General features: G+C 42.7%; 1 protein-coding gene and 1 long non-coding RNA gene across 5 annotated transcripts in view; both read left to right on the top strand.

Annotated features, from left to right (window-relative positions):
• LOC144542309 (uncharacterized) overlaps positions 1–18,032 on the top strand; it is a 710,732-nt gene that overhangs the window by 285,489 nt on the left and 407,211 nt on the right. The window lies entirely within an intron of this gene.
• The window catches only part of rgs19 (regulator of G protein signaling 19), a 32,528-nt gene that overhangs the window by 2,189 nt on the left and 12,307 nt on the right, over positions 1–18,032 (top strand). The window contains exon 2 of one of the 3 annotated variants that reach the window (XM_078288194.1): positions 7,216–7,326. The exons of 1 other annotated variant lie outside the window; for it this stretch is intronic. In XM_078288194.1, coding sequence (XP_078144320.1) covers positions 7,312–7,326 — 15 coding nt within the window. In that variant the 5' untranslated portion in view covers positions 7,216–7,311. The remainder of the gene's footprint in view (positions 1–7,215; positions 7,327–18,032) is intronic. One more of the 3 variants, XM_078288196.1, reaches the window with a different exon arrangement.

Raw genomic sequence — 18,032 nt, forward strand, 5'->3', positions numbered from 1 at the left:
CGGCTCGCTGTACGTGAAAGCGTATTACGTCAGACCGTCGCTCGACCCAGGAATCTGACGGCTTTTGTTCACACTAGCGTCGCAAAGGAAGATTCACTAGAAACTTTTCCGGAACAGCGACTCCGGCTGCCGTTCACACACGACTCCGACATGGAAAATTTCCGGATGATTTGCTGTGATATCTGTCTAGTATGCTTCTAAAATTAATCACAGGATTCCTATAGTTCTGCCTATAGGGTTCTTATAAGGTTCCTATTAGGTTTGTAAATGATTAATTTATAATCGATTAATTGCCAATAAGTATTTCATTGAACAAGCTTATCAGTTAAATTATCAAATTGAACAATGTGTGGTCTCGTCTTAAACTGCGTCAGTGGGATTTTTAGTGAAATAATTATTTTAAATTCAACCCATGTTGCTGTTTTCACCTCTTTTCTAAAGCTGCTCCTGAACGAAGCTCCTCCCCCTCCCTTTACAAGTTTTTTTAAAACTAGCTTGTCTCCTCCCTCGCTGTTTAAAAGCAGCGTTCTCCCTCCCATCCCTGAACAGATTCTCGTAATGGCGGAATCGATGAAGCGAGCGAGTAAACTTTTTAAACTAGTGAACTTGTTAAACTGTGAACTTGTTAAACTAGTGAACTTGTTAAACTAGTAAACTTGAACTTGTTAAACTAGTGAACTTGTTAAACTGGTGAACTTTTTAAACTAGTGAACTTTTTAAACTAGTGACCTTGTTAAACTAGTGAACTTGTTAAACTGGTGAACTTGTTAAACTAGTGAACTTGTTGAACTAGTGAACTTGTTAAACTAGTAAACTTGTTGAACTAGTGAACTTGTTAAACTAGTGAACTTGTTAAACTAGTAAACTTGAACTTGTTAAACTAGTGAACTTTTTAAACTAGTGACCTTGTTAAACTAGTGGACTTGTTAAACTAGTAAACTTGTTGAACTAGTGAACTTGTTAAACTAGTAAACTTGAACTTGTTAAACTAGTGAACTTTTTAAACTAGTGACCTTGTTAAACTAGTGAACTTGTTAAACTAGTAAACTTTTTAAACTAGTGACCTTGTTAAACTAGTGAACTTGTTAAACTAGTAAACTTGTTGAACTAGTGAACTTGTTAAACTAGTAAACTTGAACTTGTTAAACTGGTGAACTTGTTGAACTAGTAAACTTGAACTTGTTAAACTGGTGAACTTGTTAAACTAGTGAACTTGTTGAACTAGTGAACTTGAACTTGTTAAATGGTGAACTTGTTAAACTGGTGAACTTGTTGAACTAGTGAACTTGTTAAACTAGTGAACTTGTTAAACTAGTAAACTTGAACTTGTTAAACTGGTGAACTTGTTGAACTAGTAAACTTGAACTTGTTAAACTGGTGAACTTGTTAAACTAGTGAACTTGTTGAACTAGTGAACTTGTTAAACTGGTGAACATGTTGAACTAGTGAACTTGTTAAACTAGTGAACTTGTTAAACTAGTAAACTTGAACTTGTTAAACTAGTGAACTTGTTAAACTAGTGAACTTGTTGAACTAGTGAACTTGTTAAACTAGTGAACTTGTTAAACTGGTGAACTTGTTGAACTAGTGAACTTGTTAAAGTAGTGAACTCGTTAAACTGGTGAACTTGTTAAACTAGTGAACTTGTTGAACTAGTGAACTTGTTAAACTGGTGAACTTGTTGAACTAGTGAACTTGTTGAACTAGTGAACTTGTTAAACTGGTGAACTTGTTGAACTAGTGAACTTGTTAAACTAGTGAACTTGTTAAACTAGTAAACTTGTTAAACCAGTAAACTTGCTACCTGCCTCTTCACTTTTCATTGTGGGACATGTGACCTTCAGCAGGAGAAAGATCTGTCAAAGTGAGACTGGTAACCGGTGACACTTCTCAGTAGGTACGGTTAGCTTAGTTGTTAGCCTTTATGCACGCTGCTTAGTAATGTTTGTCCTTAGTAGGCCTCCGTAGTGCAGTGGCTTTGCTGTGTGTTTATTTGCAAATTTGTTGCTGTTTTTGTCACCCTCTAGTGGTCAGAAAAATGTGCTTATTGCAGCTTTAAAACTGTCTTATAAAGGTGAAAATCAGTCAGTCAGTCAGGTAACGCTTAGTGAGATGATGCACTTCATCAGATGGCCTCTAGAGGGTATTTTTGACTGTGAGATGCAGTGTTTCCCATACAGAGGCACAAAATCAAAAGTAGAAATAGATCTAAATGGATCTCTAATGCTCCTGATGTCTCATCACATCATGTCTGTAATGTGGAGATGTACAGACAGCAGACCAGCAGACTGAACTCAGTCCACAGAGTCTCCCGCTGTGAAAACTAAAGTGAAACTTCACATTCCACAGTCAGTAACAGGGATTTGGAGACAGTAACTCGTCTTCGCTGCCCTACAAACTTTAACGGTATTTTCCCTTAACGTTACCTTGCGCTATTTAAAGAGTGACTAAACCCCACCTAAATCTGTGGTGAAGCCTGACACCTAATGGTGAAAAGTAGGGTGCTGAACTGGCCTTCTGCTATTGGCTGGTCTCTCTGCCCTGTGATGTCACCCAAAGATTTGGGTTTGGGGTTTAGTTACTCTTTAAGTAACGTTAGTGGAATTAGGTAATTTAACCGTGTTGCAGTGCTTCAGTTCATAGACTTGAACACACGTGCCGTGGGTCTGTACAGGATCTGTGCTTGTTTTTCCTGATCCCTCCCTCCTCTCTCTTCCTTCTCTCCTGCTCTGTCTTCTTCCTCCCTTCTCTCTCTCTCTCTCTCTCTTCCCGCTCAGTCTACTCATCCCTTCGTTGTGTAGTAAAGCCCGTTCATGAATCACACCCGACACCTTTGGCTGAAGGAATTGCGGAGGCGGGCGCTTTCCAATGAATGAATGAAACATGCTGGAAAGAAGGTGTCAAACTGTTGTGTCAGAGCCTGTTTTACTCTTAAAATGTAGTTTCTGAATATTCTGTTACAGTCTGCAGTCGATAAATCACCTGAAAACAAAACAGATCTGATTCCAGTCTGTAACTTTATCTCTAACATGATTAACTTGTCTGTCTCTTCTTCTGTGGTGTTCATACCAGTTAAGAACACATGATGAAATAGCTGAATATGAGCATCAGTCCAGACTTCATTTTGTTCTGCTAGGCTTTCCAAGCATGAGGAACCTGCATCCGTCTCCTTTTACCCATAATGCCTTGCGTCTTGGGGTTCTTTCCTATAGTTGGTTGGATTAACGAACTGCACCGCAGTTCTCTTGTTAGAGGACTGAGACTCTCGCTACCGTTATTTGGTGCCACCAGAGTTCAAAGGTCACCGTTCTCACCTGGACAGACCAACTAAACTAAACGAGGAAACACTGCAGAGTTCAGATAAACCGATCAGAACATGCTGCTTGTGAACGCAGCCTCAGAAAACACCAGCGTCCACAATCCTCCATGCTACAGTTTGTCGTTAAGTGTTGGGTTTCTATCCAAAGGAAGTCACTAGAATGTTACACTGATAAAGAGGAACAACATGGAAGATATCTTTGTCACTACGAAACCAAACCTCTTCATTTTATCCCTGAAATTATCCATTAAAAATAACATAGCCTTAAAACAGTAAGGTTAGTATGGGTTTAAAGGGATTTATTCATGGGTTGGTTCACAGAGACACTAGAAATTAAGGGATTTTTCATGCCTTTTGTGCAGGTTTACAGGGTTATTAATGAGTTTTTAAGGTAAAGTTCCTGTCTCCTTGAATTTTACAGTAATTTTTAAGTAAGCAGTCAAACATTAAGGTGTGTTTTAAGATTCAAGATTCAAGAAAACTTAATTGTCCATTAGTGCAGGCAGTAATGGAAATTTGTCTTTCGCTGGTGCATAGCTCACTTAGAGATACAATACAGTGCATATAGGAACATATTTTAAGGTGGTTTTGATGGGGTCTCCTCCATTTAATAACTCCCTTAACTCATTTTAAGGGGATTTTGCATGAATTAATGGATGAATTACTGTAAATGTAAGGTTATTTTAACGGATTACTGATACGTAGAGACTCTAGAATAGAATAGAATGGATCTCTATCACTCTGCAGGGCGATGGGCGTCCTGCCTGCAGTAAATTGAGGTTGAGTTCAGACAGTTGTACATTAGCGCAGCCTCAAACTGTCATGGCGTCCGGTTTAAGAGGCGGATCAGCCTCCGGTCTGCATTTACATCACATTTACCTCTTAGCCTTTTAGCCTTTTAGCCTTTTAGCTGACTCTCTTCAACAGAGTGATTTACAGTGAGTCCAGCTGCAGAGTCAGCTTCAGTTTCCTGCATCAGCAGCATCACAGGCAGCAGGGAGGAGGTGAAGGGTCAGAGGAGGCTGAGAGGAGACGGAGCGAATATTCCTGCCACCCCCGAAACGATTCTGTAAGGTAGAGAAGTGCTGGGAAAGGAAAGGAAAGTCGAGCTGAGGAAGAAAGGGAAGGAAGTAGTGCTGAAAGATACTGACAAAAAATCGTATTGCGATTATTTGACAGAACATTGCAATTGCGATTTAAAACGCAACTCATATCATCACAAGTTTTTCTTGCCATGCATTTTTAAAGAAAAGCTATTTTGTTAAAAGTCTGAGGAAAGGTTTTGATTCATGGACCAAAGATTATCTGCAGCTCTAAAACTCCTTGTTCACAAATCCAGTTTGGACCAAACTCTCTCTGAAGAAATGAACTGCAGCCTCTGAGATTTGGAAATTGAAAAAATTCATACTGTGATTTTGTTTTTTGTTTTTTCGATGAATTGCTCAGCTCTAGTAGGAAGGATTTTTTTGAGAGCGAGTAGAGGAGGGAGGGAGGAAGGGAGGGAGGAGGTAGAGGAGGGAGGGAGGGAGGGAGGAGGTGAAGTATTTCTAAAGTACTCCTAAGAAAGATTGCGAAACAAGAACTTTATTGAGCCAGGAACCAATCAGAGGAAACGTTGTGTCGCCCTGGAACCCAGGATCAGTAATATACACCCCCGTGGTCCATTTTGGGGTCCCGGGCCATAGGTTAAGAAACACTATACCCTCAGATTCTGACTTTTCTGACCCCATCAGGAATCTACGTTTTTTCTTTTCTTTTTGCTGTCTTTTTGTTGCCAGTTGGTATTCACTTCCTCTTCTCTCGTCTTTCTTCATTGTGTCTGTTGCCTGCTTCCTCTTTTTCTAAGTTGGTCATCGCTTCCCTCCCTCCCTCCCTCCCTCTCTCTCTCTCTCTCTCTCTCTCTCTCTCTCTCTCTCTCTCTCTCTGTCTCTATTTCTGTCTCTATTTCTGTCTCTTTCTGTCTGTGTTTGTCCATCTCTATTATATCAGTAATGTGTGTGTGTGTGTGTGTGTGTCCGGTGGTTTTACTGGTAGCTCCGCGGTGCTGCTTTGATGTTAAAATCCACTCCAGCCCAGTATTCACATGTTGTCGCCGTCTGAGCTCCAAAATTTCAAAAGTCTTCCCAGGAACTAAGAAAAACATTCTCGTTTTTAGCTCGACCGCTCTGCATTTTTGAGGTTTTTCCAATGGGATTTTTATAAAATAAGGTTTCATAAGGCCAAGAGGTTGCAGAAGTTTCTCAACCCATAATTCTTTGTATAACGTTACCCATAATTGGACTTTTTCATAAAACAGCGATATGCTATTCCCATGGCTGGAGGCTTCACCACCTCCACCACACACACACACACACACACACACACACTAAGAAGAAGACATTTATTTTATGTCACCACACAGGATTTCTGGGTATTGAAGTCCTCAGAATTGAAGCAGTTACCTCTCGCTGCCACTAGGGGCCGCCAATGTGCGAAATTGCGTAGTGTAGTTTTAATCGCAAAACTATCACAAAACTGCTGACTGCAATTTAGATAAGTTCAATTCAAAGATGTTTTATTGGCCGTTTACATTGTAATACTTTACGATCATATCAAAACAATACAGATAAATTAGAGTCTGCACACTGAAATATGTAATGTTGCGATGTTTGCATTTAATAATTAATAATGAGAGTTAATGGGGTTTTTTTCTGGTTAGAGTTGGATGTGTTTTTACTCACAGGTTACATTTCCACTTCACAGAAAACAACGAACACCAAAATCCACCTAGCAACTGAAATGTTGGTGTTTTTACTTTTCTTCCATGCTTTACATTTGCTTTACATTTTAGCCACATTACAATAAGTGAACAGGTGTTTCAGTGAGATTTTAGTGTCTTGCTCAAGACAGCATTACCTAGAAAACAAATGAAAAAAAAAGGATAAAAAATAATACTTTGCTTACTTTTTTTGCGTACTTTCATTTGAATTTGGGTTTCATTTCTCTTTTAAATTAAATGTTGTTTGTCCACACACACACACACACACACACACACACACACACACACACACACACACTCAACCCGTGCTTGTCATGTTTCTACATTTGTTTCCCTAAAACAGCTTGTTAGCATTGTTAGCGTTCCTCATTAAAACCGATGGTTTCAGTGTGGAAGTGGAGTTCCTCACTCGATTTAAAGGGGACATTTACCCTAAAGGTGAATTTCCACATTATTTTTTTTTTAAACCTTTGTTTCTGGAGAAAAGGTTTGCTGAGCACACACACTCTTTTGTCCAGCGCTGTCCAGTTTCACACTTGAGGAGCTGAACAGTGAAACCGCAGGCTGAGCACACACACACACGAGGAGTTCAACAGTAGAAAAGCGCTGCGTGTCTCGACTGTTGCAACATTCTTGACTTTTTGGAGATAGCAGCTTTCTATCTGACTGTGGCGATGTGGTTTTATCAGATTTGGGAGTCTGTGATGTCATCAGAGGGAGGGATCCTGGGTGAGAGGTACATGACTGGTCCACACACTCACTATGGCCTCTTTCTCTCTCCTTGTGTGTGTGTGTGTGCGTGTGTGTGTGTGTGTGTGTGTGTGTGTCTGTGTGTGCTATTGCCTGTGTGCACCCATGCTATTGTGGATGAATGTACATTCCCCGGTGATTTTTGGTGTATTCTTTTCATGTGCGTGTGTGTGTGTGAAAATGTGTTTTTGTGCATGAATGTACACAATATCCATGTGTGTGTGTGTGTGTGTGTGCATACCGTTTCACTTGTGCATGCATGCTAATGTACACCTGCATGTGCCTGTGTATGCTTCTGCGTGGTGTTTTTGTGTGAATGTGTGTTCCCCTGTGTGTGTGTGTGTGTGTGTGTGTGTGCGTGTGTGTGTGTGTGTGTGTGTGTGTGAAGGAGAGGTCCGCGGCAGAAGGGGGGATGACATGCATGTGTCCGGCCTGCTAACGCCGCTGACGACTCGCACACTAACCGACTGTCCGCCCTCAAGACATGATGGACATACTGGTAAACCTCTCTCTCTCTCTCCTCTCTCCTCTCCTCTCATCTCTCCTTCTCTCCTTTCCTCTCTCTTTCTCTCCTGTCCTCTCCTCTCTTCTCCTCTCTCTTCTCCTCTCTCCTTTCCTCTCTCTCTCCTTTTCTCTCCTCTCCTCTGTCCTTTCCTCTCTCTTTCTCTCCTGTCCTCTCTTCTCCTCTCTCCTTTCCTCTCTCTTTCTCTCCTGTCCTCTCCTCTCTTCTCCTCTCTCCTTTCCTCTCTCTTTCTCTCCTGTCCTCTCCTCTCTTCTCCTCTCTCCTTTCCTCTCTCTTTCTCTCCTCTCCTCCTATCCTGTCCTCTCCTCTCCACTCTCCTTTCCTCTCTTTCTCTCCTCCTCTCTCCTCCTCTCCTCTCCTCTCTTCTCTCCTTTCCTCTCTCTTTCTCTCCTCCCCTCTCCTCCTCTCCTCTCTTCTCTCCTTTCCTCTCTCTTTCTCTCCTCTCCTCCTATCCTGTCCTCTTCTCTCCTTTCCTCTCTCTTTCTCTCCTCTCCTCCTATCTTGTCCTCTCCTCTCTCCTTTCCTCTCTCTTTCTCTCCTCTTCTCTCCTCTCCTCTTGTCTCCTCTCCTCTTCTCTCCTCTCCTCCTCTCTCCTCCTCTCCTGTCCTCTCTTCTCCTCTCTCCTTTCCTCTCTCTTTCTCTCCTCTCCTCCTATCCTGTCCTCTCTTCTCCTCTCTCCTTTCCTCTCTCTTTCTCTCCTCTCCTCCTATCCTGTCCTCTCCTCTCCTCTCTCCTTTCCTCTCTTTCTCTCCTCTCCTTTCCTCTCCTCCTCTCTCCTCCTCTCCTCTCCTCTCTTCTCTCCTTTCCTCTCTCTTTCTCTCCTCCCCTCTCCTCCTCTCCTCTCTTCTCCTCTCCTCTCTTCTCTCCTTTCCTCTCTCTTTCTCTCCTCCCCTCTCCTCCTCCTCTCTCCTCCTCTCCTCCTCTCCTTTCCTCTCTCTTCTCCTCTCCTCTCTTCTCCTCTCCTCTCCTCTCCTCTCCTCTCTCTTTCTCTCCTCTCCTCTCCTCTCTCTTTCTCTCTTCTCCTCTCCTCTCCTAAACTAAATTGTCATTTAATTTCCACATGTCACTGTCACTGTTGACTATATATAACTGCTGTCAGCTTGACTCCATCATATGCTTGTCGTTTCTTCTCTCCCTCTCTCTCCCTCCCTCCCTTGTTTTCTTATCTCTTCCTCCCATTCCCTCCACTCTTTCTATTCTCGTTATCTCCACCTCTCACCCACTTCCCCTCTTTGTCTCTCTCTCTCTCTCTCTCTCTCTCTCTCTCTCTCTCTCTCTCTCTCTCTCTCTCTCTCTCTCTCCCCCATCACACTCACGCTCTATGTCTCTCCCTCTTCCTTCATTCTCCTACCATCCTTCATTTGAATGTTTCCTTATTTGTCACTGCTTAGGGAACTACACACATTATGAAGTACATTGGAGTGTGTGTGTGTGTGTGTGTGTGTGTGTGTGTCTCCATTGCGTTTGTGTCCAGTTGTGACCGTTTTCATTGGGTTAGGGTTTACATTTTGTCAACATTCATGCAGTTTCGCAATTTCACACCTAAGAGCTTCTTAACACAGTAATACTATATATTGTCATGTGTCTGATATGTGCAATACATTCTTTCTTTCTTTTGTGAAACAGCGAACATTATTATAAGAGCTGGGTTCTGTGTGTTTGTTGGTTCATATGTAACTCTTTTCACCATGTGCAGTGTTTAGGTGAATTTACTTTGCTGATATTAGAAGTAGAAGTACCGGTGTAAAAATCTACTGCAGTAAAAGTACAAAGTGTCTGATTTAAAATGTCCTCAGAGTAAAAGTTCCTGAGTTCCTCTTCAGAACAGAGAACGTTGTTAGCTGTGATCTTTTCCATGTGATTCTAACAGGAGAGAGGACAGAGTTCAAACTAGATTCTTTTCACCGGAAACATTAGAAACGACAAAATAAAGTGCAGAAACAAAGTAAAGTCAGATTCCTCTTCTCACTGTGAATGGATCCACAGTTTGTCAGTTTACGTCGATCCAGTATCTGCTGCTGATGGAGAGACACACAATCTGTTCTGTGATGGATGGGATTTAATATGCGTGAAGTACAATATTTCAGTAAAAATCATGCAGACCCTCCACCTCACCCCCCCCTCACCCCCCCTTCACCCCTCCACACACTTGTTTAGCCTCTAACAGGTCTAGGGGGTCTGTAGGACTCTCTAGGGGGTTTAGAGATGATTATTTCTAAATGCTTTTGTCTTGTGAAATACCCGTTCAGCCTCAGTGTGAGCAGGTTGTGAGTGGAGGGTTTGACTTCCCGTGTAGCTCAGTGAGTAGAGGAAGTGCCAGCTGCGGCTCTTGTTAGTAAATGATGACATATTTGAAGTGCACAAAAAATGTCAAATAGGAATTTAAATATTTGTACCTTCCAGCACTTGGTTTGCACGGTTGCATCCAAACGTTGGGGTCGATGATAAGCTCTGAAATGTTATTGATTCTTTTCTGTTTATTTTTGATCAACGCTACCTAATTAGCGCTTTTTAGGTGTGATTACTCACCAGAACAACGTAATGTTATGAAAGGCAATACCACAGCAGCGAAAACAACATGATTTGGCTGAACTTTGTAGCTACAGACCGCTACGTGGATGCAATCGAAGCCTCTCGCACCGCCCAAAATCGGGAGAGAGACACAGAGAGAGAGACAGAGAGAGAGAGAGAGAGAGAGATCTGTTAACATTTGCAAGTCTAGACTGGACTTGTGTCCGATATCTCAGGAAGAAGGAATGGTTTTGATCCGCTTTCCGCTTTAAGCCCTCGTAGCATGAATAGGCCCGTGCACCGTGATGGGGTAGGGTTGGGTCGGGGTGTGTGTGTGTGTGTGGGTGTGTGTGTGTGTGTGTGTGTGTGTGTGTGTAGACACCGGGTCTGATTCATCAAGTTTCAGACAGAAGCTAAGAAGCCCTGTGTGTCACAATACCTCTGACTCTGTTTCCTGCCGCTCTCTCTCTCTCTCTCTCTTTCTCTCTCTCTCCCTCGCTGGTCGATCATGCCACTTCTGGTCTCTCTCTCTCTCTCTCTCTCCCTCTCTCTCTCCATCTTTTTCCTGTTGTCTTGGACTGTCTTCTCTCTCTCTTCCTCCTTTACTGGAGTAAAGGCGTGAGGATTGATGGAGGGATAGGAGCGTTTAGCGAGAGAGTGAGAGAAAGAAAAGACGGACTCCTCTGTTCATTGGTTTTTATCAGCCATCGTTGATTCATCGTTGAATCGTCTTGCTACCGGTGAGCCTCGCGTTTCTGTGTGTTGTCCCTTTAATGTGCTGGTTGTTGAACTGTTATTGAAATTTTGAGTAGAGCAAGGCACTAAAACTGCCGGGGTCGGGGTTTGATTCCCTCTGTCTGCGCTCATGCTGCTGTAATGCTCTTTGGATAAGAGTTTCTACCAAATGGCATATCGCTGTTGTCGTGTGAAGATCTCATAACTCCAGTTTTGGTGATTTTTGGTCATGTTTTTCACTTCAATTGAAGGATTACAGTTTCCTCTGTGTGTGTTGAGGAAATTCTCCGACCTCTTGGACTTATGAAACTGTTTCAAAACCCGCTGGATAAACTCAAAACTGCCTTGTCATCAAGCCGAAAACAAGGCTGTTTCTCTTAGTTCCTGAAAAGTTGACATTTTAGAGATATGAGGTTTTCACCCAGCAGTGACAATGTGTTAATTAAATGTTGGTTATAGTGAATCTGTTATTGAAGTGAATTGGTTAACGGTTGTGGCAACTCTGGCAGGGTCGGGGGTTTGATTCCCTCTTTGGTCTTTCATGCTAAAATATCTGTCCTCATGTTACTGTGAGGCCCTTTGGACAGAAGCATCCACAGAAGAGCAGATGTTAATGAAACTTTGGTGAGTGAGTTGTTGAACTGTTGGTGAGTTCAGTGTAGAGCGAGGCTCAGACTCTGCAGGTTCAGGACTTTGGTTTCCCCCCCAGACCTATCCTGGTCTTCAGACTGAACGTCCATCTGGTTCCACTCCATTATTCAGCCTGAGATTTCCTCCTCGTTAGCCGTTTTCTGTGTGGGGGGGGGGTTGATTTTCCCCGAACCGATCACTAGTGGCCGACGTATCTGAACCAACGCTGATTGGCTCGATTGTTTCTCAGAGCGAGAACAAGCCGTTGACGAAGGAAACACCGGACTCTCTGATTCGCTCCACAAAACTTGAATCAGGAGTGTGGACGCAGGCTCACCCAGGGCTGCACATGATGTGATCGTTCCCACGGTGCAGCCGAGGGTGTCACAAGGCAAATTCATGTCAGTCAGTCATCTGTCGCTTCGTCAGACGGCCTCTAGAGGGCGTCTTTGACTGCGAGATGCAGCGTTACTCATACAGAGGGACAAAATCCAATGGTCAGTGAGAAGAGAAGAAAGAAAGAAAGAAGAATAGAAATTGATCTGAATCGATCTCTGATGTCACATCACGTCATGTCTGTCATGTACAGACAGCAGACCAGCAGACTGAACTCAGTCCACAGAGTCTCCCGGTGTGAAAAGTGAAACTTAACATTGCACAATTTGCTCCAAACTCTCCTGTGTTAGTAACAGGATTTGTAAACAGTAACTCGTCTTCTGCTGCCCTACAAACTTTAACGGTAGGTAACGTTATTACCTTGTGGTATATAAATAACGTTATGGGATTAGTGCAGAGAGTTGAACATGCGGTGTGTGTCTGTACAGGATCTGTGCTTGTGTTTTTTTACATTTATGCATTCAGCCGATGCTCATTGTAAGCTTACAATGAGTGAGCTGGTTCAGTTCAGTGTCACATAATAACTAATGAAAGTCATGATTCAAAAATAATTAGCATTTGTGTCCATATTCAACATATAAAATGTCATTTTCATAGGGTGAAAAGATTATTTTTCACCTGTGGTGCTCGTTTTAATATTGTGCTGTCAATCATCCTGTAAGTGTAACTGTCATTTGTCAAATGTCTTTTGTCAAATCTTCTCATGGGTTTCAGCGTTGAAAGTATTTGTAGTGAGGATGCCGACACGCTTCTCTACGGCGAGGGGAGATCCCGCTGCAAATGTGTGTGCAGCAGCTTGTGTGTGTGTAATGTGTGTGTGTGTGTGTGTGTGTGTGTGGCTGCAGCGTGTTTGTGTGTGAGCACGTGTATGTAGTAGGGAGTGTGCCATGTAGTCGCAGTGTGTTTGTGTGCGTAAATGTGTGTATGAATGTGTTGTAGCTTGATTGTGTGTGTGTATCTAGGCAGCATGCGTGTCACTACGTGTGTGTGTGTGTGTGTGTGTGGTTGTAGCGTGTTTGTGTGTGTGTTTAGACAAGCATGCCCTTATAAGGGCAGGAGAGGAGGTGAATTTGGGAGCTGATATGGTTTAAAAAAAAAACTTGAATCTGTCACCATGGAGCGCTGTTAGGCTGGATTTATGGACTCACTGACTTACTCCTCTGTGTGTGTGTGTGTGTGTGTGTGTATGTGTATGTGAGAGAGAGAGAGAGAGAGAGAGAGAGAGAGAGATTTTAGTGTGAGAGAAAGGGAGTGTGTATGACATTGTCAAAGAAAAAGAAATGAAGAGAGAGATCAAGAGCGAGGGGAAGATGAATATAGTGTGTGTGTGTGTGTGTGTGTGTGTGTGTAAGCAGTGCATTAAGGAAGCTTTAGCAGTGTTCAACATGTCAGGACAGGAGTTTGGAGAAGCTCTTCTCTAGAAAACAATTTTTCCTCTCTGTACCTGATTCACTAAAATCTACTTCTACTGTTCATGAGAATCACAAAAAAAATTTGAAGTACATGAAGTACATTTACTTAAATACTGTACTTAAGTACAGTTTTGAGGTAGTGGAACTTTACTGGAGTATTTCCATTTTTGTTAGACCACCATGGCTGAACAGACAAAGAAAACAGCGCCACCTACAGGAACTCCAACTGCAGCAACAGAAAATCCAAGCTCCGCCCACACTGTTTGATTGACAGGTGATCTGTGGGCAGTGCAGTGCAGAAACACCACAGTGAGGCTGAGGGACAAAGATGGAGACTTAATTAAAAAAAAAACAATCCCGGGTTCCTCTCTCGCACCAGCTAACTACAGTTGCTAACAGTTCTTCTTCGTCTGTTTATTCCAAACAAACCGGAAATGTAAAACGCATCACTGAACCGGAAACTGATGGTCGTGCCGCCATGTTGCTCGCTGTCCCAATAGCAAAGATATTGGAGAGGGAAGGAAGATACTGCACATGCTCTTCCAGCCCATAGAAACCCCTGTCTGGTCATAGGAGTGGGAATTCGTCTCGCACATGCGTTCAGCTGTCCAAAATTACAATATCACCATACTCCACTTGTGCCAAACAGGAGCAGCTGCTAAACAAAACTGTGTTTTACTAATTTCAAGACACGCCTGGATCTCCCGCTGCTATCTGTAGCTTACCAAGACCTTAAAGGTCCCATCTGGTGTAAAGCAGGACTCCCCTCTGTGATGATAAAGGAGTTGGATGGTCTATCTAAACATGGTGAAAGTATCAAAACTAAATCCACACAATCCATATTAGAAAAGCGAGCCTCTAAACGAGCCGTTTGGACTTCCGTAACTTTGTGGCGTCACAAAGGTTCGCTCATTATCATTTCTGTAAGAAATAATAGACTAACAAAGTGTTTTTTTCAAAGCGGTCGAGCGGTCGTCATCGTTTATTACCGGAGAGTTTTCCCTACCTGTAGCCGCCGGGCCGCGGCGTCTCACGTTTCACTCTCGAAACGGTTAGCCAATCGGAACAGAGGGGTCGTTAATATTAATGAGCCTTAAAGACACGGCGACAGAAACGGCCTGTTCTTGGTAAGGCTCAGAGAGATGCTGGAAAATGAATGTGGAGAAATGGATTGAGAGTGTTTTTGGTTCATGACACCACACACACAGCTTTGAATGGACCTCAAGACACAAAATAAATCACTGGAGAGTGGAGAATATGGAGCTTTAAACTGTTAAGTCAAATAACCCTGTTGCAGAAAAAAAGACATTGGTCTGAATGTGAAACTCTCTCATTGACTCCCAGCCAGAAGAAGCAGTCCGGTCGCTCCTGGAGTCTCCTTCCTGTGGAGGACGCACATGAAGTTTCCTCTTTTAAACGTGGAGGCGGTTGACCTCACTGTGATCACCTCCAGAATACGACATCATTGGCAAAACTTGAACAAACACGGAAGGCAATTAGTCTTTAAACACACCACTCCTTTCCAATTGTGAGGCAATTATGCCTAAAGGCGTACGGGATTATGAAATGTGGGATGGGCCTATTTTAATTCCAATTTACACAAAAGCAATGTTGCAAGAGTCAAATTTGTTGGACTTGGGCCCTCTAAGAAACTATATTCACCAATGTAGCCGGAGGGAAAATGTTCCTGCATGTTAAGACGACACAGACCGACTGAAGCCGGAGTTAATTATCAAATGAGCATCGGCAGGTCTGCAGAAACATTTTGATTCTCTATAGCTGGCGTCCATTTTTGATGATGGACTAGCAAATACACTTTCCCTCGCTCCCTCCTCCTCCTGGAAGTTTTCCCGTTACTTTGAATTGATCTCAGTCAAGGAGGCAAAGAACATTCTGGTCCGTTGTGAACTTTGTGGGGCAGCAAAACTCTTTCCAGAGAGAAAAACACAACATCCAGTTTATCAAAGCATCCAAACGCAAAGTAGTAAAGTAATGTGATTACTTTTTAAATGAGTAACAAGTAAAGAGTCATTGATTACATTTTTCCGAGTAACTTTCCCAACACTGATCAGCAGGCTCAACCTCGGTCTTTTACCCATGGTGCAACACTTCCACGTTGAGGTTTTTCATGAAACACGTCACAGCAAGAGAGCGAACTTCCTAACCCTAACCTTGAAACCAGTTACATAACAGTTGAATGGGTGTTACATTATATTGTGTTGTATTGTGTGTGTGTGTGTGTGTGTGTGTGTGTGTGTGTGTGTGTGTGTGATCGTCTTGCGGCTGACCTGAAGTAACTTGTCCTGACCAAAACCCGCTGACTTGATTTAACGACCCTTCAGATTTTAGATGTTGTTGTTCTAGATTAGATTTAATATGTATCTGAACAGAGTTTTTAATTAATATCACTCCATTGAAACTAAAGGGCATGTTTGCATGTGAATTTTGAAATACATTTAGTTTACACATATGGTTATTCACTGGGGAAAAAATGTATTTGAATTGACAGACAGGAGATACAATTTTAAGTAGGCCTAATCTTTTCTCAGTTTCACTCATACAGTAACTCCTTAGGGCTCTATTCTATTCTATTCTATTCTATTCTATTCTATTCTATTCTATTCTACTGTATTCCATATTGTCACGTTTTACACTACATTGCATATAACTGTGCTGAACTTAGATTGACCCTCTCTCTCTCTCTGTCTCTCTCTCTCTCTCTCTCTCTCTGTCTCTCTCTCTCTGTCTGTCTCTATCTTTATCTCTCCCTCCCTCTCTCTCTCTCTCTCTGTCTCTCTCTCTCTGTCTCTCCCTCCCTCTCTCTCTCTCTCTGTCTCTCTCTCTCCATCCCTCTCTCTCTGTCCTGACTCCTGATTTAATGCAATTCAATACTTTAATTAACCAACATGTGGCGATTTAAAGAGCGTAATTAAAAGGAACAAACATTAAAAAAGACACTCTCTCTCTCTCTCTCTCTCTTCATCCCTCCACCTCTCTCTCTGTTTCTCTCTTGCAATCCTCCCTCTCTCTGTCATTCTCCCTCTCTCTATTTCTTGATCTGTCACTCTGCCCCCACCACACCTCGCTCTCTCTCTCTCTCTCTGTGTGTCACACACACACACATGCACATGCACACACACACACACACACACACACACACACACACACACACACAGAGGGCTGCTGGCGATCAAGCGGTGAGATTATGGAGCAATAATCTCTCAGATTAATACTTAAAATGAGCGCTTAATTACTTAAACCCTGGCAGGCACAGCTGTGTGTGTGTGTGTGTGTGTGTGTTTTGCAATAGTGTGTGTTGCTAGGCGTACATGCAGTACACCAAAGCCCTGGCAGACTCCCCCCCCCCCCCCCCCTCTCTCTTTCTCTCTCAATTTCAATTTTCAAATTCATCTTGCTTTATTGGCGTGCCATGTATCTCCATCTGTGTTGCCGAAGCACACAGAGAGGGAAAATAATAAATCAATAAAGGTAAAAGGAAGAAAAACATCTGGCAATAACAGTGAAAGTAAAGTATAAACAACTGAGCATAAGATTATGATCAGATGATAAATGAAAATACTAATATATGTTGTGCATGTAGCGATGTTTGTGTACAGTAAACACCTCTGTGAGCTGAGACAGGGAGTCAACACAGGCGGCAAACATCAACGCTACTGAAGAAAAGCGAGTAATGTCTGCTGCCGTTTGTTTACGGTTGATTTTAAAATCAGAAATCAACATGATTTTGGATGTGGGGTGAACGCCTCCACGTCGTCCTGTTCTTTCACTTCTTCTGATGAGGTGAATGTAGCTTAACTCTCTCTCTCTCTCTCTCTCTCTCTCTCTCTCTCTCTCTCTCTGCCTCTCTGTCTTTCTCAATTCAATTCAATTCAATTCAATTACCTTCTATTAGCATGACATAGGCTACATGTGTACATGTTGCCAAAGCATATAACAACAAAACAACAAATACAAGACAAGATGATGGCAAAAATGATAGCATAAATTGGACTCTCTCTCTCTCTCTCTCTCTCTCTCTCTCTCTCTCTCTTTCTGTCCCAGCCGGCTGCCATCTTGGCTCCAGCAGTTTCAGTAGAGCTGGTTGTCTGTCCCAGTGGTTGTAGTGAAACTGGCGGCTCATGCGGCTCCTAACATTGTCAGTGGGCTGAAGCTGCGTTCAGACGGAGCGGCAGACTCTCTAGTTTCCATTCACTGTCAACAGGAACAAGCTGGGTGTTTATTGACGAGGCTAAGCTAGGCTAAGCTAGGCTAAGCTAGGCTAAGCTAGGCTAGTCCAGCTAGCGCAGGAGAAACCTGATGAGTGGTGGTGAGGGCGAAAAACTTTAAATAGGTTAAACTTTTCCAGGTGTAATCCACAGGCGCTTCACCTCACAGCCAATCAAATTTTAGTAGTAACTGACATCACTTCCCACTAAAACATTCAACATGGTAACCGCTAGCTAGCTAACAACTTAGCAACAACTTTACCAATTCAAACAAATATCCTTGTATGAAAAAAAATAGTAATTTAAAACAAATTTCCAGCATTTCTACACCACCTAACCTCTTGGATTAAGTCAAGAAACAGCAACCCTGTATAATGTTAACCAAAAATGTAAAATGATGTTATATTACTAGATTTCAGCATTGAGGTGCTTCCATTCATGATTTTGCATAGGCATACTAACCTAAAAACCTATTATTGGGAATCTTGAGAAAGTTTCAGAGCGACAGACACAGAGCGTCCGTAACCATGGTAACTCACTCTCACTCCGAGAGACGCAGAAGAGCCGCGGACTGAGATTACTCTGAGCACCATGCATGGGAATAAATTACAATATAATAGATTTGTGTATATTTCTCTCTGTTCAGATGGTCTGAATAACTCTCTGCTGCACGGTGCTGCTCTGTCTCGTCTCGTGCGCTGTCAGCGTCTCTTTTCACGCCGCGACGTTATCAGTAAGACCATCCTGATCACGTGACCTCACGTTCTGTTTC

This window comes from Centroberyx gerrardi, chromosome 14 (assembly GCF_048128805.1).
Source record: "Centroberyx gerrardi isolate f3 chromosome 14, fCenGer3.hap1.cur.20231027, whole genome shotgun sequence".
In the NCBI taxonomy this organism is placed as follows: Eukaryota; Metazoa; Chordata; class Actinopteri; order Beryciformes; family Berycidae; genus Centroberyx; species Centroberyx gerrardi.